This window comes from Ictidomys tridecemlineatus, chromosome 12, assembly GCF_052094955.1.
Source record: "Ictidomys tridecemlineatus isolate mIctTri1 chromosome 12, mIctTri1.hap1, whole genome shotgun sequence".
Lineage (NCBI taxonomy): Eukaryota > Metazoa > Chordata > Mammalia > Rodentia > Sciuridae > Ictidomys > Ictidomys tridecemlineatus.
The window spans coordinates 101854807-101879434 of record NC_135488.1 but is presented as its reverse complement, the minus strand read 5'-3'; the positions used below and the strand labels follow the sequence as shown (position 1 = coordinate 101879434).

General features: G+C 38.6%; 1 protein-coding gene across 16 annotated transcripts in view; it reads right to left on the bottom strand.

The window, feature by feature from the left end:
* Positions 1–24628, bottom strand: part of Dtnb (dystrobrevin beta) — a 228747-nt gene that overhangs the window by 130989 nt on the left and 73130 nt on the right. For all 16 annotated transcript variants that reach the window (XM_078029556.1, XM_078029563.1, XM_078029553.1 and 13 more), the window contains 3 exons: positions 20117–20271; positions 8807–8912; positions 6024–6190 (listed from right to left, as the gene is read on the bottom strand). In XM_078029556.1, the coding sequence (XP_077885682.1) occupies positions 6024–6190; positions 8807–8912; positions 20117–20271 (428 nt within the window). The remainder of the gene's footprint in view (positions 1–6023; positions 6191–8806; positions 8913–20116; positions 20272–24628) is intronic.

Below are 24628 nucleotides of genomic sequence, written 5' to 3'. Positions count from 1 at the left end.
CACCTTCTGGGGAGGCAAGAAAGGCTTGGCAGCTCTGCCCAGGGCTCTGGCAAGACTTGCTCTCTAGATGCCTCTGCTATGACACTCTCCCCTAAAACACAGCCACCAGGCTATGAGAAGCACACACCAGGTGAACAGGCCACCCCTCTAGTTGAGCTTGGCCTTCTCACCATACCATGGCAGGCAGTCAGTGGACATGGCAGTGAAGAAACCTCTGGTCCCTCGAGTCACTCCCACCCCACCCACCCTATGTTTTAGTGATCCCAGCCGAGGCCCCAGACAGCATGCAGTCACACCAACCCCTCTATCCTGTCCAAATTTCTGATACCACATCCATGGGTGTAATCAAAAGTTGGTATATTATGTCACTAATTTCAGGTGGCTTATGTTGCAGCAAGAGAACCCACAACCTGTCATCTGCCTAATTCCTGGCTGCAGTCTTGGGTGCGGAAAAGTGAAATGGGATTAAAGGCTCCTCCAAAACCCAAGATGAACTGCTATTAGAAATGGTGTTAGAAATAGACGTTCGCTGGACAAACCCTCTGGACTTGCTGTCTGCATCTCCTTTCCTTCTTTAACCCACTTTAGTCAGGTTTTTGTCTTGACTGGTCCGTGAAAGCTGTTCTGAAGGCAACAATCCCCACAATGTTGAACAAAGTGCCAGTTCTGTCTTCCTAGTTACTATCAGCAGCACGTGACACAGCTAATGGCTTTCTCCTCAAAACACTTCCTTCACATGTTTTCCAAACTCTATACTTTCCTGGTCTTCACCCTCTATCCCTGGGCCCCAGGTTCTCTTTCAGATCTCATCATGTTGGAGAACTTAGCTCTTAGTCCTCTCCTCTTTTTTCTTCACTCATTCACTTATCATCCAGTCTCCTGGCTTTAAATATATGCCAATGACCCCCAAATTTATATTTCTATCTCAGACTTTTCTCTTGAACTCTAGACTCATACACAATGGCCTACTCAACAACTCCCTACAGACATCTACCAGCAACTTAAATTCAACATGGTCAAAACTGAACCCTTGATCTTAAGAACTAAGCACACTCTATCCACAGCCCTTCCATCTCAGCCAATGGCAATTCCACACTTCTAGCTGTTTAAATCTTAAGTGTCTCCCTTGACTCCTCTCATACTCCAGCCATATCCTACTCATTATGCTGATTTATAAAACACATCCTAAGTCAACCCTTTTTACAACCTCTATTGCCTCTACTCTATGGTGTTTTAATTGCGATAGTCATTTCTCCTAAATGATGTCTCTTCTCCTTCTGTTTACTCGTTTTTTAAAATTTTTAGTTGCAGATGAACCTTTATTATATTTATTTATGTGGTGCTGAGGCTGAAACTTAGTGCCCCATGCATGCTAGGCAACCGCTCTGCCATTGAGCCACAATCCCAGCCCTGCTGTTTACTCTTTATGTGGCATCAAATTGATAATTTTAAAACATAAGTCAAATCGTGTTACTTTTTTACTCAAACTGTTATGAAGACTCCACATTTTTTGAGCAGAAGTCTCTTTACAATGGCCAACAAGGCCTTTTTAACATTCTGAGCTCTACTCCCACAATCCTCCCGTCTAGTCCACTCAGGCCTTATTGGATTCTTTTTTTTTTTTTTTCCTTAGTTGCTATTGGACATAATACCTTTATTTTTATTTTTTTATTTTATTATTTTTTTTAATGTGATGCTGAGGATCGAACCCAGCACCTTGCACATGCTAGGAGAGCGCTCTACCACTGAGCCACATCCTCAGCCCCTTAATGGATTCTTTACCTGGCCCAGACCCTGATGCTGAACACTCCTGCTCTTTCCCAGTGTCTCCTGGCAGACATCTACCTCTTTGCTCAAGCATCACTTTCCCAACAAGGCCTATATGACTTCTGTAATGAATTTATAATCTCCTCACTATGTACTCCTGATTTTTCTTCCCCATTTCTTGTTCATATCAGAGACTGAAGTAGATTGGCAGAGGAACACCACTCCATTCATTAGGTGTCCAGCCTCATTTCATTAAGGTTTCCTGTCTCAACTAGTTCTTTGGAGACCTTTCCATTGGGCCAACAGATATCAGCAGCAGGAGGATAAAGACAGAGAGGATGGAGAAGGTGCAGCTGCTTGGCTGAGAAGAAATATGTATGTCACTTCCAAATAAATTCCTCTGGTGAGACCCAGTCACATGGTCCCTATCTGGCTGTAAGAAAGATAGATTATATAATCTGGCATATATCCAAAAAGAAAAGGAAATATGGATCTTAGTGAGCACTTCAATCACCAAGTATCTTTTTGCTCCCATTTTTATGCTTAAAGTACATTCAACACCTCCCACCACACCATACATGCTCCAAAAGAATACCTGTGGTCATTCAGTTGGCGTATCCAGGCTATCTGGACACAGCAGTCTCTTCATCAGGATCGCATGCCAATACCTTACATGTAACCCATGAACTGCGAGGGTTAAGTGACTTGCACTTCTTTTCTCACTCTCTATACACGATGGTAGAACAGGAGTTTCTCCCTCACCCAGGATCTTCCTTGGCCCAGTGGACTCTGGCACACCCTCCTTTGGGGTGATATGACCTCCTCAACACATCAATGCACCTGCCACAGAAAGTTCTGGGTTTTCTCACAGCTGTTGTACAGTTCAAAAGTCAAATCAAGTCAGTCCAGGCACATGGATTCTGTGCTAATATAATTCCCTCAGTCGCTTAATAGGCCTTTGATCTATTTGTTTCCCATCAGTTCCATGTGCCAGTAACCACACAGTTCTTTCCTGGACACAATTCTCAAGCCTGATTTATTTCTTTACCTCCACGCCTCTTGCTTTCAACTGACAGAAGCCACCTGGAGGCCATATGAAACGGGTCTCAACTTTGGCTCCACAACAGAATCACTTGGGGAACTTTGAAAAACCGACTGTCTAGGTTTCCTGGGCCTCAGACCAATAACTCAAAAGCTGTACAGGTGAGATCAAGAACCCACACCCTCAATCTGATCTCTGCCACAGAACTAGCAGAACACAGAACAGCCTTTCGCAACTCCATCTCTTACTCCCTAGGGTCTAGAAGTAGCATGTTCTTCCTCTCACTGCCCAAGTGTCAGAACTTTCTCTATTCCCTTTCATTTTTTGCTGGCATACTAGTCAATCTTTCCTAAGCTGTCTCTTTCTCTTGAGACCTTACTTAACATTAATAGACTCTGATCCTTTCCAACATTTAACCTCGGCTCAGACGGTGCAGTTACGGTCCATGTTATCACAGATGACAACTTTACCAAATTGGTTATCACGGTATAATATGGGTTTCTGTCTTTCTCCTCTCCATATCAATTTTTTCATCAATGTGCCACCTGATTGCTAAGCCAATGCAATGAATTTTAAGGTTTTAACAGAACTCCATTTCTAATATTATTGTAGAAACAACTAAAACTTAGTGACTTAACACCAAAGATTTTATCATTCCCCCTCCCAGTCAAGCAAGTTGGCAGATATTCTTCCCCACCAGTAATTCAAGGACCCAGGTTTCTTTTGTTTCATGCCTTCAATCTCCCCTGGGTCCCAATGGAATTCTCCCATCTAAAGTATCAAAGAGGGCAGAAAAGGCACCTGGTAGTAACTGTCTAATTCTGAGAAGACACATATCACCCTGTTTGCATTTCACTAGTGAGAACTATTCACATGGCCCTACTTAGATAAGGGGGGTGGGCTAAGAAAAGTAGCCTAGATGCCCAGAAAGTATAGGAAATAGTAGTGTTAGCAAGCCATAGTGGTCTTCTTCATATTCTTTAAAACTTAAGCTCCAAAATGGAAGAATCTTTGAGGGGTTCGTTCTCAGATGTATCCCTGTTCCTATTACCTTGCCTGGCACACAGAAGGTCAAAAAAATACCTTTTAAATGAATGCAAGGATGGATGGATAAACAGAATGAATCTCAAATTCAGTGCCAGATGCCACTTTTGGAATAAAAGCAAACTAACTAACTTGAGGATTAAAAGAATATTAAAAATTATACATCATAGTTACTTACATAAAACATTAAACAGAACCTTTTGGAAAAATCAGAATGAATTCCCAGGTACCAAAAGCTACAAAGATCACATCCACAATGTAAATTCATACACAAGCTGGTTAAACACACCGAATTCATCTGTTGTGAACACAGAGTCACAGTCACTCAAAATATTAGTACAGACAACACAATGGACAACCTTCAAAAAAATTACCATTAAACTGATCACTCATCTTTTTGTTAGATGGAAATTTCTTCACCCAGACTCAAATTCACCCACATCTTCTTCAAAGGACTGTACTGTATACAGAGTCTTAATTTTAAAAACAGTTACATAAAGACACACATACTGCCAGTACACACCCACCATACACAATGTACACATCCACTGAACTTCAGAACTGATACGTATCTGGTATCAGCTTCAAAACTATGCCTGATGATAAGAGTAGATTTTTCATAGAGTAGTACTCAGTCGCTTACCTTTAAAGAAACGTAAAATATCCATTTTTTAAAGGGTTATATATTGGCTAAAAGAGCAAGTTCAAACTAAGAAGAACAAGAAACTCCTCATTCTCCTCACCCCAACATCAGAATGGGAACTGTCAGCAGAAACACACCAGTGAACCCAATCACTGTGAAACTTAATAGAGCAAAAATTTCTTTAAATTTCTGCTTTTAAAATCAAGTGGAGCTACTTCATTATGCCATCCCCTCATCCAGTAGGGCATCCTTTAGGATGCTGGCCCAGGTATCACTACAAGTGACAAGCATCAAAGAATTAGACTCTAAACAAATAAACAGTGAGAAAACATGCACACATCACTTAACACTGTGAGTACTTCTACTTCACAAAAGGAAAAAGAAAAAAGTTGAAAATCTGAGTCTTCTTACTCAATGAATAAGAAAAATACTGGAGTTCCCCTCCCCTTTATTTTTTTTAAAGACTTAAAAAATGACCCTTCAACCAAAAAAAAAAAAAAAAACAGTGTTAGATTTCATAACACAAACAAGACCCAGGGCAGGATGTTCAGTTTAACAACATTTTATAGTTAATCATTATGAAAAGCCTATCTAATAAAAAAAAAAAAACTCACTAACTCTTTGTCAGAGATGCAAGAAACAGACTTAAGTATACAAGTGGATTGAAGTTTATTTAACTTTTTTTCTTTAGCTAATCCCTGTTATGAGCTTATTTGCTTTTTCTTCGTTGAGTTTTAAGAAGACTAAAGTGGGAATAGGGGGTGGTTATTAAGGCTTTTAATACCTGAAATTCAAATATTAAAGTAAGATGACCAGGGTTAAGAACCGAGATCCAGAATTTTATTTCTGACCTACTATTTTCTCTTAGCAAACCAACAAACCAACCAAGAAAAACTAAAGAAAAGGTTTTAAAACAAAAACTTGAGCAACTTTATGCAAAGATAAGGATGACATTTTCAAAATCCCAGAAACAAATTGACAATACACACGTTACATGATTTATGAACACCTCAGGGAAAAAAAGATATCAACCTCCACCCAAATACTGCTATTTTAAAAATACTTTTGAAAATAAAGGCACATGTGGCATTGATTATAAAATACAATATTTCCCCCAACACAGGAAATCCCAAATGTTACTTCTTTATTTACGTCACTTGCTTTATAACATGGAAACCCTTCCAAAGTGAAGAAAATTTGCTTGAAAAGAGAACTTTAAGCCTACTAAAAGCTCAATAAGCACTGGGGAAACACCCTATGTTTAATTCTAAATGCAGAAGAAACTTTTTCACTTTGGAAAGGGAGCATTGTAACATTTAATTTTACTGAATAAAAAGGATCATTTCAAATGTAATAATATCTCCACCTCCTGGAACACTTTAAATTTCTGCTTTTAAAATCAAGTGGAGCTACTTCATTATGCCATCCCCTCATCCAGTAGGGCATCCTTTAGGATGCTGGCCCAGGTATCACTACAAGTGACAAGATTCCTGGTCAGGGGCACAGACTGTAAGACAAGGCAGTTACCCAAGAGGAATGCTCCTTCATCTGGTGCTGGTTGCTGTGCGGGCCACTGGCATGGCCACGCCAAAAGCAGTTCTGGCAGAGCTGGTAGTTGTGGCACTGCTGGCATCGGTAGCGGAAGCCCATCATGCTCTCGCAGCGGCAATAGGAGCACTCCACAGGATGGAAGACTTGTGGCCGGTCAGACAGGGAGCAGGGAAGGGAGAACAAGGACAAAAACACAGTTCACCTGGAGAACAGTCGATACAGAGGAAAAGCAAACCTAATAGAAAAGCCAAGCTCAAACCAAACTTAGAACCAAAAAAATCTCAACTGTCTGCTTTTTGTCAACATAGTTTGAAGGAATGACAAAGTGTCCATAAGAGTTAATACTAAAAATTCAAAGCACACAATGTAGTATAGTACCTTCAAACAGTATCAGTGTAGCCAATATATATAATTCTAAGTAAAAATTTGGGTTAATATGAAGTGTATTTATAATTCTAAGTAATAATTTGGGTTAATATGAAGTGTATTTATAATTCTAAGTAATAATTTGGGTTAATATGAAATATATAGATATACTGGTATTAATGAATGCATTCTGATAATTTTGGTTGAACATACATATGTTTCTGTGATGTTCTTCTATTCTCTTCTAAGCCAGTCAAGAGCCAGTGCTCACTTATACTGGTAGAAAAGGTGGGCAGGGAGGAATGTGAGAACCAGGGAGGAAGATCGAGTACACTGATTAGTTACTGATAAGATAATGACTGTTCATGACAATACCTGATGAAAGTATTATTTTGCTAAAGTGCACCACATAATAGTTATCTTCTTGTATACTATATACTTGGATTCAGAACCCAGTATAAAAACTGCACCTTTAGGTTAAGCTAATAAATATTTATCCTTTTGAATAGTTAATTTCAATACACAGCAAGCAAAGGGCCCCCCTCAAAAAAAATGCTAGAAATACCATACATTTGTAATTTGCTTGCCACCATAAAAATTAATGGCAACCCTAGGTACATGTATGATTGCACAAATGGTGTGACCCTACTTTGTGTACAATCAGAGAAGTGAGAAATTGTGCTCTATTTGTGTACAATGAATCAAAGAACATTCTGTAGTCACGTACAGCTGATTAGAATAAATAAAAAAAATTTAAAAACTTAATGACATATTGAAAATGTTAATGTAACGGGAAGGATGATTTATTCCTAGATATTTCAGTGGTTTCATAATATTTCTCTGTCTCCAAAGAAAAGTAATATCACTAACCACATAAGAATACAATCAGGGGCTGGGGCTGGGGCTGGGGCTGGGGCTCAGTGGTAGAGAGCTTGCCTCGAATATGTGAGGTACTATGTTCGATCCTCAGTACCACATAAAAATATTTTAAACAAAATAAAGACATTGTGTCCATGTATAACTAAAAAAAAATTTTTGAAAAAAAAGGAATGCAATCAATACATAATATACCACACAAAATCATAACAGAATATTCAATATGGATAATAATACATCTTGACAAAAAAGGTTCCTTCTACTTCTCATAGCAAACACAAAATGATGTTTATGAAAATGAACTGGATATGAAATTGCTAAAACACTTAAGGCAAAAGCAAGCATTGCTCCTCAAAAAAACAATAATACTCTGGCAATTTAACAATTTAAATCTCTATTCAAAATCCTATTAAAGAGGTTAGCTGTTTTCATCTAGTCAAGAGATTCTGGTCACTGGACACGGTGGCACACACCTGTAATCCCAGAAGCTCCGGAGGCTTAGGCAGGAGGATTGAAAATACAAAGCCAGCATAACTACCTAGCAAGACCCTATATCTAAATAAAATATTAAAAAGGGCTGGGGATGTGGCTCAGTGGTTAAGTGCCCCTGGGTTCAATCCCTGGTACCAAAAAAAAAAAAAAAAACGATTCTGGTACTTTAAGAAAATACTTCTGAATCTGAGACACAAGTGAACTAAAGCTATTGTTGAGCAAAAACCATGAAGATAGGGAAAAAAGTATGCATAGAAGGGACAGGTATGAATACAAGGTATGGATAGAAGGGACAGAGTATGAGAAGGTGGTGGTGGGGGGCTGTTTTTTAGTGGCTTCTCAGCTCCTCCTCAGTCTTTTTTGTGGAATGGAGAGAGCCAGAGAAGGGAGGATGCACAGAAAGCTTCAGCCTTCCCTTTAATAAATCCCAACAACCTACATGTAAGCTGATGGTGATATCAGAAAATATTAAGAATTTGTAAGAAATTAGTATCATTTCAATACAAAAGCAAAGATTCAAGTCACATGACTGAGAAGAACACTGAGGGGACACTTGGGTAGACGGTGAGGAACAATGGCAGCTGTGCCACCTAGTGCAACATTGCATCTTATCGATTTTCTTCAAATTATTCATAAGTAATTACAGTTTTAGTGGTTGATAATGCAAAAATCCATCTCTTTAGAGCTATGATTTTGCTAAATTAAAGAGGAAACAAAAAGGAAGTCACGGCAAAATCAGGCCAGCTCAAGGGTCAACCATCCTCTGTGATCTTGGGATGAAAAGGCCCAGTCTAAAGCACCAAGTCTCAGGACCTGGTACTATTACTTCTTGAAATCCAAGCTGAGAACTGAGTCTCTCCCTCAGAAAACTATTCCTCTTTTGAATGCTAAAACCTCAAATTCAAACGATGGTGTGCCAGCAAATGTCAATTATGATTTTCAATAACAGCCAAGGATACTGTACATAATCAGTTCCTTATTCCCTACAGCACAAAAAAAAACTGAAGAATAAATTTTCCACTCACCATTCTCGACATGGGCAAGCCTGTGCATGAGAGGTAGCCAAACAAGGCACTGTGGGGGAGGGTCTGCCATCATTGTGTCTAAAAACATATTTAGCATTATCTTTTTCTGTAAAGAGAAGAAAAACAAATATACTTCATATCTTTCAAATATCTCTAAACTCCAAGATTAAGTTAACAGGATTCTCCTAAATAACCATTAGTAATTTGCATGTGACACTGTTTAACAAAGTAATATTCTGCACTACTAAAGTCACATTACCACTATACTACACATGACTACTATATAAAATGTATTTCCACATGCAGTATTTGAGTCTTATAACAACTGTATCAGATAAACAGATCAGGTGTTACTATCTTCCTTTGACAGAGGAGAAAATAAAGAAGCAAAGCATTTAAATGACTGGTAATGGTCCTACCCAAATCAGACACAGAGCTAAGACTAGAACTGTAAGTCCTTCCAATCACTATTTTTGCTGTCCAGTGGGGGAGACAGACATCCCACACCCAACATGAATGTCTGGTTGCCTCCATAACTCCAGCATTCCTAACAGTGCCTGGTACTCAACAGGCACTTGATAAGTAATTGTTAGATAAATAAATAATAAAGTGAGAAGCAAATACTCTTAGATATCATTTAACAACTTTCTCATTTACAGGTGAGAAACAGAAGCTCAGTGCAGTTACATAATTGACAGTCACAGAGACAGGTATAACAGGGATGAGACCAGAACCTAAATACCACACGCTCATCACAGCACTCCCGCCAGCTCCCTTGCAAGGCTGTACTTTTCTTTCTAACTTTATTTCTCTCCAATGGTAATCTTCCATTGTATGTGCAACACTGACATAATTATGTCCCACATAGAAAAAGAAAATCAGAAAACAGTCCAGAAGGACATGATAGAATTATATGATATAGACAGAACAAATTCTCAACAATATTTCAAGTTCATGAATTTTCTTTTTTTCTTGTTTTTTTTTTGTTTGTTTGTTTGTTTTTCCTTCAAGTCACAAATTTTCCAGCTCCAAAGGAAAAGGAAAAAGGAGCTGAGATCAGTGCCATGCGCTTAACACAGGGTTTGTTGTGATAACCTGAACACACAGCCCCACTTCAAACTCTACTCTGAGAAGAGCGCAGACAAAAGGCAACATGCTGCACAGCCTAAAGCCCTGTCCATGCCCTGGCCCACCACATTGGGTCAAAAGGACCCCAGAATTTCATCTCTCACTTACTTCCTAGTAATTGTGTTCTCAGCCCTACCAACAGGCTGTTAAAAATGGATGTTCAGCAATAAAAGCTTAAAATAATTTCCTCTAGAGGGAAAAAAAAAACAGAAAAGATAAAATTGGTTTGAGCCAGTTCATTGCATTGGATACTTATCTCTAATATATTTAACACACACTGAAAGGAAGGAATGAAGGCACCAGGGGGCTTAGGACAGAGAATACTAGGACTGCAGCCGGGCCCACCATGATACCCTGCCCACAATGGTCCCTTATCAAGCCAAATGCAAGGCCACACATACTCACTCCCACATCGTTTGGCAACTGTGAGAATCCAGACTCCAGAACTTACTGAGGATAACTTTGAAAGAAGCTAGGAAGTAGGGCTTGGGAAAGGGAGGCAAAGCAGAAAGCAGAGCAGGAAAGAAGTGCTGCTAGAAACCTAGAAAAGATTTAGCAAGTTGAGGGGAAGTCAGATCCAGGGACGAGTGGAGCTGATGGGTGGGGACTGAGATGCATGCAGACTGAGAGGGCAGTGGGGAGCCACATTCCCAGGACCTCTCAATACCAGTGTGCGCCTTGTTGAGAGCCACAGCCAAGGGGCCCCAGCAAACTTCCAGCTGCCAGCTGATAATTTGGCTCACAGCGACCCCAGCAAACTTCTAGCTGCCAACTGATTGGCTCCTCTGCGGTGATGCTCATTGGGTTTCAGACCACGGAGCTGCTCATTGGGGGACTTTTTTGGCTCCGCCCACGTGACCCAGCCTCAAGAGCAGGAGGAGTGGGGGAGGTTGAGAGGCTTGTGGGAAGCCGGTGGTGGCAGTTGGGCTCTGAGGGAATTCCTGAAGAGCTGTGTGGTATGGTGTGTGTGTTCTAAAAATAAAGTTCGTTTCTTTTGACAAGTGGCTCCTGAATTGTGCCCAGCCAGACTGTGGCAGTGCCCAATGCCAGGTGAGAGAAAGGCCCACCCAACCGGGCCTCAAAATGGTGTCCCGAGTGTTTTCCATATCAGTATCCAAATTTCTACTCTTTTTCTTTATTTGAGGTGAGTGGGGGGTAGTGCTTCAAAACCCGTACATATTAGCCAGGTGCACTACTACTACTGAGCTACAACCCTGCCCCCAAGTTTCTGCTGTTTCTGAGACTCTGGTGGAATATAGGAATGATGAGATGAACACCAGAATGCCACCCGACATCTGAATGGAGGACCAGATAGGGAGAATACCCCAAACCACAGACACAGGGAAAACCAACAAACCAAAATGAAACCAAAGTGTCTCTTTGAAATAACTGAGAAAAAGATACTACCAAGGATTTTTTTTCAGCTAGTAAGAGGCAGAAGGCTAAAATTAAACTGGATCTTACCCTTTATTATAAATCTAGTTTAATATTTCTCTTTATGTTTGTTAAAATTACATTTTTTACAAACCCACTTATAATTTTAATGCTACTTTCTCTAAGAAGTAGTTTAATTTTTTGAACAGTTTATAAACCACAGAGTTCTTGGGATTGGGATTGTAGCTCAGGGGCAGAGCACTTGCCTAGCTCGTCTGAGGCCTGGGTTCGAACCTTAGCACAACATAAAAATAAATGAAATAAAATAAAGGTATTATGTCCATCTACAACTTAAAAAAAAAAAACAGAACTGTTAAAAAAAAAAAAAAAAACTTCAATCTGTGTGTGTTGTTGCATGCCTATAATCCCAGTGACTCGGGAGGCTGAGAAAAGAGGATTACAAATTCAAGGACAGTCTCAGTAACTCAGCGAGGCCCTCAGCAATATAGCGAGACCCTGTCTCAAAGTTTAAAAAAAAAAAAAAAAAAGCTGGGGATGTAGCTCAGTGGTTAAGTGCCCCTAGGTAAAATCCCTAGCACTGAAAATAAAAAATAAATAAAACCTTCAAAATGAAAAAAAATCTCATCTTGTGTACATCCCTCTGGATACATATTTCTACATAATTATGAACATAGATAGATATAAAGATATCAACTGGTTTTCACTCAACAATTTATTAAGTATCTTGTTTTGTATAAGGTCTTCATTTCTAATCAATTTAATAGTTGCCTGATGCACTGAGCAAAAACACCATGATTAATTTATGCTTTCCTCTGTAAAACACTGAGGCTGTTTCTATCCTTCTACCTGGTCTCATGTTTTTTCATAGAAATGTATGTTTTTATGTGTTGTATCTTGTTATTCTGATCCTTGATGCTGGCAATTATCATTCTATATTCCATTCCCATTTCCCTTCCTCCAACTTCCACTATCTCTTCCTTTTCAAAAATGGGGGCGGAACCATCCCTTTAAAAATTATAAATCTAGTATCACTAAAATAACATTAAGAACTAAATTAAGGGGCTGAGGCTGTAGCTCAGTGGTAAAGTGTTTGCCTCACATGTGTGAGGCACTGGGTACAATCTTTAGCACCACATAAAAATAAATAAAGATACTGTGTTCATCTACAACGAAATAAGTATTTTTTTAAAAAGAATTAAGTTAAATAATTTAGCAACAGCTTATCATTGCTGTAATCACCAAATTCATTTTCAATAAAAATTTCTATTTCCTGATATACAACATGTAAATATTTTCTATTCACTGCCCTATCACTTAAGCATATATGACATTTAGTTTGCCTCAGAAATGCCATTTTTGAAAGTCTTCAAATTAAAACATTCTTATTCAAACTTCTGTGTGGAGTTGTAGTACGACTTTTTCCTGGCAAGGAAAAACCTACACCAGAGTTATAGAACTGGTGTTGTGGGCCGCCTTTCAGTTACTATTGGACATTGAATTTGCCCATATCACGGATTTATTTGGGATTTTGAAAATACAAGTGTTTTTTTCCAAATATTTATTTTTTAGTGGTAGTTGGACACAATACCTTTATTTTATTTATTTATTTTTATGTGATGCTGTGTATGGAACCCAGGACCTCACACATGCGAGATGAGTGCTGTACCGCTGAGCCACAACCCCAGACCCAATACAAGTGATTTTTTAATGACACAACAATATGATGGTGCTGTGCTTTTTTTGGGGGGGAGGAGTGAACTCTGGGGCACGCAACCCCAGCCCTATTTTGTATTTTATTTAGAGACAGAGTCTCACTGAGTTACTTAGTGCTTCACTTTTTGCTGAGGCTAGCTTTGAACTTACCATCCTCCTTGTCACTGGGATTACAGGTATGCGCCGCCACCACACTGCTGAGCTTTTTTATAAGAGATTTTTTATTAATTATAGCTGGAAGAAATATTGTAAAAGCTCTTTTAAGAATTCTGAAATACTGTATTTCCTTATTTACAATGACTATTACATCTGAGAAACCATGGCATAATATGGATAAAAATAAGGTTGCATGTACTTTAAACTTTCAGTTAGAATTCAAGCCAAAAATACTAATTAAAAAATACTAATCTTGTTTTATACATGATTTAAAATCATTATTCAACTAATCCAGCAAATATTTAGTAAGCACTGTTCATTTTATAAGCATTCTGTCATCACTGGGATGTAAAGTTGGAGCCAGGTCTCTCCCTCAGGACATCCCTAAACTATGTACATTCCTCCAAGTGCAGAAGGCGCACAAGTCATCCCACACTGAAAGACTCAGAGCACTAAGAGGAGGGGATATCTTAGCTTGGATCTGAAACATGAGGCCTTGATGAAGGGGAGACAGGTCAGGGGTTTGTAGGCCTTTCATTTTCCTTGAGCACTAACAGCATAAACAAAGACAAGAAGTGTCTGATCAAAATGCAGGCTACTCAAAACAAGACAAATGAAAATCACTGAGATAACATTTCTCACCTATCAGATTGGCTACCATTCACAAGTGTAAGAACATGAGTGCTGGCAGGTACCTGTGGAGTGGCAAGCAGCACAGCAGTGGAGGAAGTGTGGTCTGAAGAGGGGTAAGAACAGTTCAGGGCTGGGGCAGGGGCACCAGGAATGAAGGCTGGGGTAGGGTGACAAGAACTACAATGTCACACCAGGAACCTTATCCAGCAGGCAATAAGGACTTAATAAATTTTTTAAAGAAAAAAAAGAGACAACAACAGAGCTATATTGTATTAAAATAGTGATTTAAACTCAAATTTCCTTATGATTAAAAGAAATAATAAGACAAAAGCAGTACCCAAGCAGCAGAGTCCTCTTCTTTAGAATGCCACTGAAGGAGCCCAAGTCCTTTAGCTCTTCTTTTTTTTTTTTTTTTTTTTTTTTGGTGGTGCTAGGGATCCCTTGGCTTTTTGAGTAACAAGGTTTTCTGCTTTCCCTGAAGATCAGAGAACCACAAGGCAGAAGGGCAGAAAGGTCTCCAGAAGGGGAGTATCTGTGGGTTGTGCCACCAGCAAAAATACCAGAGAAGGCCAACAGCTTCCACCACTTCAAGCCTGGCAGCCTCCCTCCCTGCCCATGGCCTTTAGGCAGGGACACATGACCAAATACATCAGGGCTTGCATTCGTCTCATAAGCAGTAACTGAGAGGGGCCTTTCCTACAGCATGCAGATAGCAAGCACTGCTAACAAAAATGCTTCTCTAAAAAGAAAATTAGCCAGGATGGCAGCACATGCCTGTAATCCCAGCAAATTGAGAGGCTGAGACAGGAGGATCACAAGTTTGAGTCTAGCATTGCCAATTTAGTGAGGCGTTAAGCAACTCAGCAAGACCCTGTCTCAAAATTAAAAATGAAAAGGACAGGGGATGTGGTTCAATTGCTTCTGTGGGATCAATCCCTGGTACCAAAAAAAGGAAAAAGAAATCATAGAGTCACCTGTCATTTCTAAGGATTCGTTTAGTAAGACATTCCTCACCACAGATCAAATTAAAACAAAACCCAATTCTGTTCAATCTAATTAATGCCAGTGAGAAAGTCCTCATTATAGCAGATCTGACCATAATAAAACCCATTCTGTATACTGCATTCCATCCAACCTAAGATGTACTTGTAGGATCAATTATAAGATACATTATATTTTTTCAACCATTAGTAAAGAAAAACACTCAATTAAACTTAATGGCTTAATTAACTGTGCTACTTCATGTGGTGTGAATCCATCACACATCCTCTGGATGAACTGAATTTCTTTCATCTATTCAGAGGGATTAGGCAGTTTTGTCTACCTTCAGATGCACTGGTTTGACAAGAAATTATTTAGGTCATATCTCAGTAATTAAAATTATATAGTTTCATCAATTTGGTGAAATCCTTCTTTTAAAAAATATCTGGAAACACCTGCTGTTGCTTTACAAGAAAATATGAAATTCCTCTAATGATGAATATCTGTTTGACCAACACCAAATATATTCCCCTCTGCTCCATGTTCATTCTTTTCTGTGTTTACACAAACTATTTTTTATTGCCAGATCACAGTATATTCTTAAGAACATGTGAAATGACAACACATATCAAAAATGGACCTGACTCAGATGAAGTGACAGTCTGATTGGCTATGATCAACTTCACACATATGCAGGAAATGACAACCTGTCAGACCACTGCCTACCAAGTGCCACTTATGATGCCACTGGCTACATGGGGTATCTCAAACCTGCCTCTGAATCACTGAAACCAGTGGGACTAGTCCACATCAGTTTACTGGAAGATGAAGGGTCACTAATGAATGCTTAAAAAAGCTCCTTAATTAGAATACCTGTGAAATAACACAGATACCCACATATTCATGCCAGGGAATTCCTACCAAACTTTCTTCAATGTCCAGAGAAGCAAAGTGAGGACATCCAGAAAATGTCTCAAAGTGAGAACAAAAGTTATTTTGGCACATAGCCAAAGAGAACAGGTTGGTCAAAGTGTAATCAGAAGATATTTCCAGATATAAAATAGTCTTGTTTTTCTGAAAATCAACCAGCAATTATATAATCCCATCTCTACCTCTTCCCACTTCCTCTGTGAATCAAGAAGAGTGTGGCACAGCGTCCAATACAGTGTCACCCTGCAAGACTGCACCTACTTCCCTGTCACTCTACCCACTCCATTCTGCTCACTCAGGTTTCTCTTTCAGGCAGAGAGCAGTGAACCTAAAACCCCTGGAGGGCAGGTGGAACTCTTCAAATTAAAGTCAGGTGAAGAACTAGAAAACAAGTAATAAAACAAATGGTAAAACAGTCTTCAAAGGAGAAATACAACCCTTCCCTAAAATTCTGAAGTTTGGGGGAAATATGGGAGAAATTTAAATATATTTACTATTTATTTTTTTTTTAATTTTTTTTTAGTTGTCAAATGGACCTTGATTTTTATTTATTTATATGTGGTACTGAGAAGCAAACCCAGTGCCTCACACATACCAGGCAAGCACTCGACCACTGAGCTAGGAACCCAGCCCATACTGTTTATTTTTGATAACTTTTAAGCCTTTAAAGTCCATCTTTTAACTCAAAGACACTGAAAAAAATCTTAATATATTTGATTTATTTACCCAAGTATTAGGCTTGGAGTGCTACATTAATATTGCAATGTTCAGACAATAAGCACCATATGAATGTGCAAATGGAATTAATTTTTCTATTATTAAATTTTTTAAATCTACCACAGTAAAGAGAATGGTACAGTATGCCTATTATCCAGCTTCAACAATTCTCAACATACAACTAATTCTGTTTTATCTATGCTTTCAAACTCCTTCTACCTCCATTATCTTAAAATTAATTCCAGTCACATTATCTCATAAACATTTTATCATGATAGATACCGAGGATGGCTCCAATTTGGGGGTATTATGGATAAGGTTGGTAAGAGTATTCTTGTAAAATTCTTTTTGAGGACATGTTTTCATTTCACTTGGCAAAAACCTTGGAGTAGAAGGTCTAGGTCATGGGTAAGTTCTGTTTGGGTTTATGAGAAATCACCAGGGCTTCTCCCAAAGTGGTCTATATGCAAGGTCTGGTTGCTCCAAATCTTCATCAACATTTGGTGTCAGTCACTAATTTTCATCTATTCTAATGGGTGAATTCTGTTGAGCTAACATAAATACTTTAACGTTTCTTATTTTAAAAACTACTAATTTTCCAGAAAACTTGGTCCCAGTATCTGAGGAACAGCCCAAAGGTGCTATGAGACCAAAGGAAGAGAGGCAGACAGATGTAGGACTGCAGAGTGCAATTTACTGGGGGCCTTACTGAAGTTTAGTCCTGGATGGCAACTGGGCCAGCCAATCCCCACATTTTGGGTCAGAGGAGGGGCATATTTATGGATTAGGAAAAAAGTGATTTTACCCATCTGGAATGTACCTGGTTTATCTTAATACTGATGAGTCAAGTACATCTCTGGAGCCATGGTCCCATTATAAAGTCCCTCAGATGGCTCTAGTGGCTTTATCTACTTTTGATTTGTTGGGAAACTATGCAGGGTTTCTAGGTCAGTCGTGGTGGTTATGACTCAAGATGGCTGCAGTCATGTCAAGCTTTATCCTTAAAACTAAACCACACAACTCCATACATCTTCTATTGGGTATAAAAACAGGAACAAATGTGTTTTTTGTTTTGGTACTGTGAATTGAACACAGGGGTGCTTTATCACTGAGTCACATCCCCAGCCCCTTTGCATTTTTTACTTTTGAGACAGGGTCTCACTAAATTGCTAAGGCTAGTCTTGAACTCACGATCCTCCTGTCTCACCTTCCTGAATCACTGGGATTACCGGCATGTTCTACAGCACCCAACTACAAATATTTTAAAAATGAATTAAACTGATACATGGAACTAGGAATATGGTTCAGTGGTATAGTGCTTGCCTAGCATGCATGATGCCCTGGTTTCAATCCCCAGCACTACAAAAACAAACAAGAAAATACACCAATACCAAAAATCTATTAAAATAAGCCAATATGTAATTCTCCTCATTTCATTTTTTTAAAAAAGCATTTCTACATCAACGCAACACACATATTCCTGGAAACAGAGACCAAACAATAATAATGCACTAATGATACCAGCCAATTAGACCTCCGCAAGTACTTTCACCAGGAGTCACCCTCAGGTATCACCTTTCAGCCTTAAATCCTGATATTTTCCTGCTTCATGATAAGGGCAATACAATTTCCAACACAGATCAATCTTACAAAAACTACACACTGGATCCCGGGGACAGCTGATTTCATCAGTTATTTTAGCATGGCAGGGGTACCTTCACATATTATTTATCACTTGCACTGCAGCTTCGTTGTCACAAAGCTGTGGAAAGAGAAGCAGTTCATGAATCCTCTAAACCTATCACTTCTTTCTCTACAGGATTTCCGGTTCTTTCTTAAAATATTTATTTTTTCTCTTTAATTGTAGTCACTTCTCTGTTCATCACAGAACATCAGCATGCTGAGGAAAACTGTGTAAGAACCAGCAAAGCAACTTCCACTTTGTCCTGGTTCGGCTCTGTCTGGCAACAATATGATCCAGCTCACATGAAAGAAGCACTGCAGGAAACAAACTGTGCAGGCAAGGCCCACTTTCAAAAAGAAACCCAATATTCCGTGAATTTATTCTTGTTGCATCAAACTTTATTCAGTCTCATTTTTGGTCATTCTGTCCACAGTTTATATTTCTTCAGAAGCTTTGTTTAAACATCTTCAAGAAGTTAGGAAAACTCAAGCTTCTCTAAACGGAGAAGAGCTTCTTAGACTTCTCCAAATTTGCCTTATTTCCTTTTTAAAAAAACTATATTTTTTTAGTCATACATGGGCACAATATCTTTATTTTGTTTGTTTTTATGTGGTGCTGAGGATCTAACCCAGGGTCTCACACATGCAAGGCGAGTACTCTACCACTGAGCCACAACCCCAGGCCCAAATTTGCCATATTTCAAAATGTAGATTGCTTTTTTACAGCAATCTGAAGCAAGTGGAAAGCACAATCAGGCTGTGAATTGGAAGGCCTCACAATCATACCCTTTGTGAGGTAACTTGCAGAATCTGGAACAGCACTCTCAGAATTAAGAATAACAATTTTTTAAATTTTAAATAAACAGTTTAACATTTTAAACTGTTATTCCATGGATTAACATGGATTCTCCTCATGGCACTCAGATAACAATTGACACTGAAGGGCACTTTAGAGTTACCACCCCATAACTGTCACTCACTTGTCAGACACTGTCCTTCACTGTGTGTGAACACCCTTCTCCATTCTGATGCCATTTCACTCAAGAGCAGCTTCCCGGGATTTGATCAACATGCAGCCTCCAGGAAGCACCCTAAGAGGAGAGCCATGTGCACATGACCCACAAGTTCACCCCAGGGGCCTGGTGGACAAAAACACAAGGTGCTGGGCCCACTTCAGGCTATGTTTTGGGTTGAACTTCGTAAAGATCCTGAAAGCAGTTTATCTCTTCACTGGTGATAAGCATTCTGATCACTTGGTTAAAGTGATGTCTGACAGGCTTACCCACCTGTAAAATCACTGTTTCTCTAGGTAATTAGCAAGCATCTTAATACTTTCACACTACGTCAATATCCTATTTCCATTAACTTTTTTTACCATTAGTTTTAACGTGTATTTTTTTTATTAATTTCCCACTTTCCAGAATTGTCTAAGGTAGTTTTAAGCTTCTTTTATCTAATCTGAGCCTTCACTAGTGTCTATTCTAACCCCAGTCCTTTGAGGCACTCACCCCAACGTCCAGGCAAAGGCCTCAGGAGGAAGTCAAAATCCATCTTCCTGTCATGAGGACTTGGCAGCACACTTGAGGGGCAGGTGCTGGCAGCTGAGAGCTGCATGCTCTCCCATCTCTGGCCCTGCTACAGTTTTATGTCAAAACCCTGCATTTCACAGTTTAAAGAACCCACATGGAAAAGAACCAATGTCCAGTGGCAATAATATAAACACTTTTTTAAACTTTTTTTTAAAATATTACAAATGTGATCCTTTTTTCAGAAAAAAACCCCTTCCCCACAGGAGTTCTCAGGTGGTTTTGCCCCTGCTCTACTCACCCCACCCCTGCCCCTGCCCCCACAAAGATGCTCCTCTTCCCCTACACAAGAGATGACATCCTAGGCTGGAAGGATCTGGTAGAACCTGCTAAGTGGTAGGATGGAAGAGAGCTCTGCTAGCCCTAGAGTCTATCCATCTGTCCTTACCTGCTGTGGAAAACAGGTGCGGACTGAGTGTTCTGTGTACCCAAAAGATGGCCCTTCAAAGACAGCTGTTGGGAGCTTCAGAACTTCCTTCAGAAACTGGTCAAACTTGCTAAATATCATTAAGCCATTGGAATCTGACATCTGGGAGAAAATATCTATGAGAACAAAACCAAATAAAGTCAAACTACAAGAAAATATTAAGTTTTTTCACTCTACTGTCATGTATATCTAAAAAGAACAAATTAAAAAGAAAATATTAGATTTTTTAAATAAATGGTGCTATGTTATCTCTATACCAGTAAAAAAAAAAAAATCATTAAAAAGTACCATAAAGTCATGATTCTTAGTTAATATTAAAACTATTCTCATTCTTATTCACACTGTGTGGTTACTTTGCTGACAGGTCCCCTCAATCCCACTCACTTAATACTCCACCTACCATTGTATACAATAACATTCAGGTGTATCTACCTACATACTCTTTTTGAATATGAAAACTGAATGATATATAAACTTAAATTCAATTTATGACTCATTTTATTTCAAGAAAGATTCACAACAGACTGTCTTTATCCTTCAGTGTCTGTGTTTATATAGAACACATACATGTTAGGTTACATGAACACAGTAGTGTAGTAGTGATAAGACATGACATGGTACTGTCTTTACAGATTCATATATAAATTAGGGAACCGTATACCTGTGAGGGAATCAATCTGACAAAGCATGGAAAATGTTTAAAATATTCTATTTAGTGAATTCTAAAGTACAATAAAAAGGACCCATATAAACTCTTCTATCCCAAAATACTTTAATAATATAAACCTTATTTTTACATAAAGTCCAGCTAAGCAAAGTAAAAAGAAATTTCCAGTAATATTACTCTTTCTTTACTTTCATGCAGAGTTCGTGTCTCTAGTTATCCCTCTCTTTTCATCCACAGTTGGAGAGAAAAAGACAAATAATCAGGAGATCAAAACAACACAATGAATGAAGAAACATAACCTAAACTGTCAAGTTACTGGGCTTCCTTACCCCTCAAAAAAAAATTAAAATAATTAGTGAATTAAATATGCACAGAAAATCATTCCCTTAGGATTTTTCAAACAAAGCATTTTGAAAATTTATGTCTATCTATTCATAGTGAACAGGTATATGAGAAACCTTCATATATATATGAAATATGCATTACTATTTAGGTTCAATTTGGGGAAGTTATCTCAAAGCACAAGGTAAAGAAAAAATATTTTTAAATACATATATCAAAAAGAGACAAAATGCTAGATTGTCACTTCCTAAGATAATTTTTTTAAGATATGAGAAACTGAGAAATTATCAAAGGAATGAAAATCTACCCTGTCACAGGCCCCCAAAAAAAGGTTTAAGCCACACCATGTGGCAGGCACCACAGTGAGTCAGCCAGCAGCCACTCAATATTTATTATTTTTCTCTTCATTAGTGACAGAACAGATTAAATTTCCCAGCCTCCATTTGCAAGGTGTGATCATGTGACTAAGCACTGGCCAATGAAACTGTAATCAGAAAGATGATGAGAGACTTCCAGGAAGGCTAAATAAAGTTAACTGACTGGAAATCATGCCTTTTTTCCCCTATTCCTTTCTTCCTTCTGCTGACAGCTGGAGCTCTAGCAGCCACCTTGGACTATGTGGTCATCTTAATATAGGAATCACGCATCAGAACTGTAGAAAAGAAAGACAAAGAAAGCATGCATCCTAGAAAAACATAAAGCTTCCAAAGTAGCCCTGGACTCCTTTTATGTTAAAGAAAAATAAACTTATATTGAGTTTCTGCTTTCATACAACACACCCTAATCCTAAATGCTACTATATTTTACCAAACATTGCCTTGTTGTACTTTTATAAAAGGTTTATGTATGAGCATACACATGGGCATACACACACACAATTACTTAAATTTTATGGATGAAGAAATTGTAGCTTAGAAAGGTTAACTTGTTCAAAAAGTTAGTAGGTGGCCAAATCAAGTTTTAAACCTACACTTGATTCCAAAGTAAATTTCATTATGCCATGTTCCTTCAAGATATAATTTAGGGGGCTGAGGCTATGGCTCAGTAGTAAAGAGCCTGTGTTGCATGTGTGAGGCACTGGGTTTGATCCTCAGCATCACATAAAAATAAATAAAGATGCTGTGTGTTCATCTACAACTTAAAAAAAAAAAGGTAAACAAACTGTTCTTTAAATATTAAACAAAAGGTATAATTTACTCTAGATATGAAAATATATAGGCACAGGAATATAGCTACCTTGAAAGATCAATAAACAGGACAGCATGTATAGATTTTGGCAACATATATACTAGAACAAATAGGATAAGAACTAAGTATAATAAACATATTAAAAAGAACATTATCTATATGAAACAGAAAACAAATCATAAAGAAGAATGAATCAGAATAGAATAGACATTATGATTGCTGTATGTACATAGGTGACTGTTTGACCAATGTGATTCTGCAATCTGTACAATCAGAAAAATGAGAAATTATACCCCAATTGACTCAAATGTATGAATTGCCAAGATCATTGTAATGTCATGTGTAGCTAATAAAAAAAAAAGAATGAATCAGATATATCATACAACAGCTATAAAGCAAAATGACAGATGGGGCTCTTATGTTCATTCTACGTAATAAACAGCAGCCTGGCTCCAGACGAAGGGCAATTAACAAAGAGAAAAGCAGACAGAAAAATGCTCCTAAAGGGAAGTTGAGAAATGTAAAGAAATTGAACCATATGTGAGAAACACCAATAGATAAACAGAATAGATACGTCAGCAATCCAAAAGAAAGGAATTTGAAGCTATGCCCTGAAAGATGAGGTCTGGAATGATGAGGTAGAAAGAGGCTCATGTGGGATGAAGAATCTCAGTAGAGAAGAGCAGGACTAGAGTCTCTGACAGGAGAGTGCAGGGTGAGTCTTCACTGCAAGGAGGAAGCAGGGCACAGAGAGCACATTCTCTCTCTGACATTCGATTTATGTGGAGAAATAAAGACTGAATAAGAAGAATACTTCTGTTAATGAAAGAAAATTCCTAAAAGATGGAAGCAATTTGGATTTGGTATTCAAGTGGGATGAAATGTTTCGAAAACAGGTGTCAGGAAGGTTAGAGTGGCTAGGTGCAAAGGCACCTGTAATCCTAGCAATGCAGGAGGTAGAGGCAGGAGAATGGCAAGTTCAAAGCCAGCCAGCAATTCAGCGAGGCACTACGCAACTTAGCAAGAACCAGTCTCAAAATTAAAAATAAAAATAACTGGAGGTGTGGCTCAGTGGTAAAATCCCCCTGGGGTAAGTCTTCAAGAGGAGGAAGAAGTGTGGGGGGGTGATGATTACAGTGTAAATGACTATGACTAAAATAGAAAGAATGGAATTGGAGGGGGGAGGCGAAGCCAACACGTCTCAATGCTAGGAATTGCAGTTGGTGGGAAAATGAATTAGGAAATAAAGGAATTTTAAAAGTTAGGATTATTCTTTAAATTTCTACCTTGCGGAAATGCTGACAACCCTCACTAAATCAACAAGTCAAAACAAAGATACCACACTTAGCTTTGAATTCAACTATATTTGGACCAATCAGCACATTTTCAAGTGGAACCATCCTAGAGAGGAAAAGTACACTGGGCCACAGTTCAAGATGGACAGCAGATAGACAGGTCTGAAATGTCAACGCTGAGGTGAGCACTCGATGCTCTTCAAATGAGGGAAGAGCGTAAGTGATCCAATCTTTGGGCAGCTGGTTACTGATCTTATGATGAGGAAAATGGTCCTCCACTCAATCTGAGTGAAAACCATGGAACACAGCAGACACTTCAAGGCGTCCCCTCAATACCTGTAGCCCCTCTTGCTCACTAAGGAACGCTGAGTGCAGGATGCCAGTGTGCCTGCTTGAAAAATGACTTCCCAACCTCCTATGCACATTGTAACAGAACAGATTTCTGAAAAACCTTCAGCTTTCCTAATAGAAATACCTTTCTTCTTTCTTCCCAGAATGAGTATATGAGGCCTATGACAGAGTCATCTTAATCCTAAGGAAGAAAGCAGAGCAGGAAGAGGGAGGAAGGGGTCTTTGACAATATCCTTGGGTCATTGCCCCAATTTGGAATTTACCAGCCCTTGGACTTATTATTACATGACAAAAATAAATCTCAATATATTTAAGTCTCTCTGTTAAGTTTTCTGTTCCTATTTAATGTATTCATAACTGATAAGCAAGTAATTAACTTATAGGCACTAATGGTAGAAATATTCAAGAGAGAGTTTAGCTATCAAGTATATTAATACACATGTATAGCTTCATAGTAACAAAAGCACATATGTATAGACCCACATCAATGAGTCTACACTCAGAGTAATACATTCAGAGTAATAAAAGGGAGTGACTGGATATAACATGACTAACCACATCCAGTAAAAAGTATTATTTTCAATTATATTTAGTTGCTATGTCATATGAAGAGATCAAAAATACATTTCT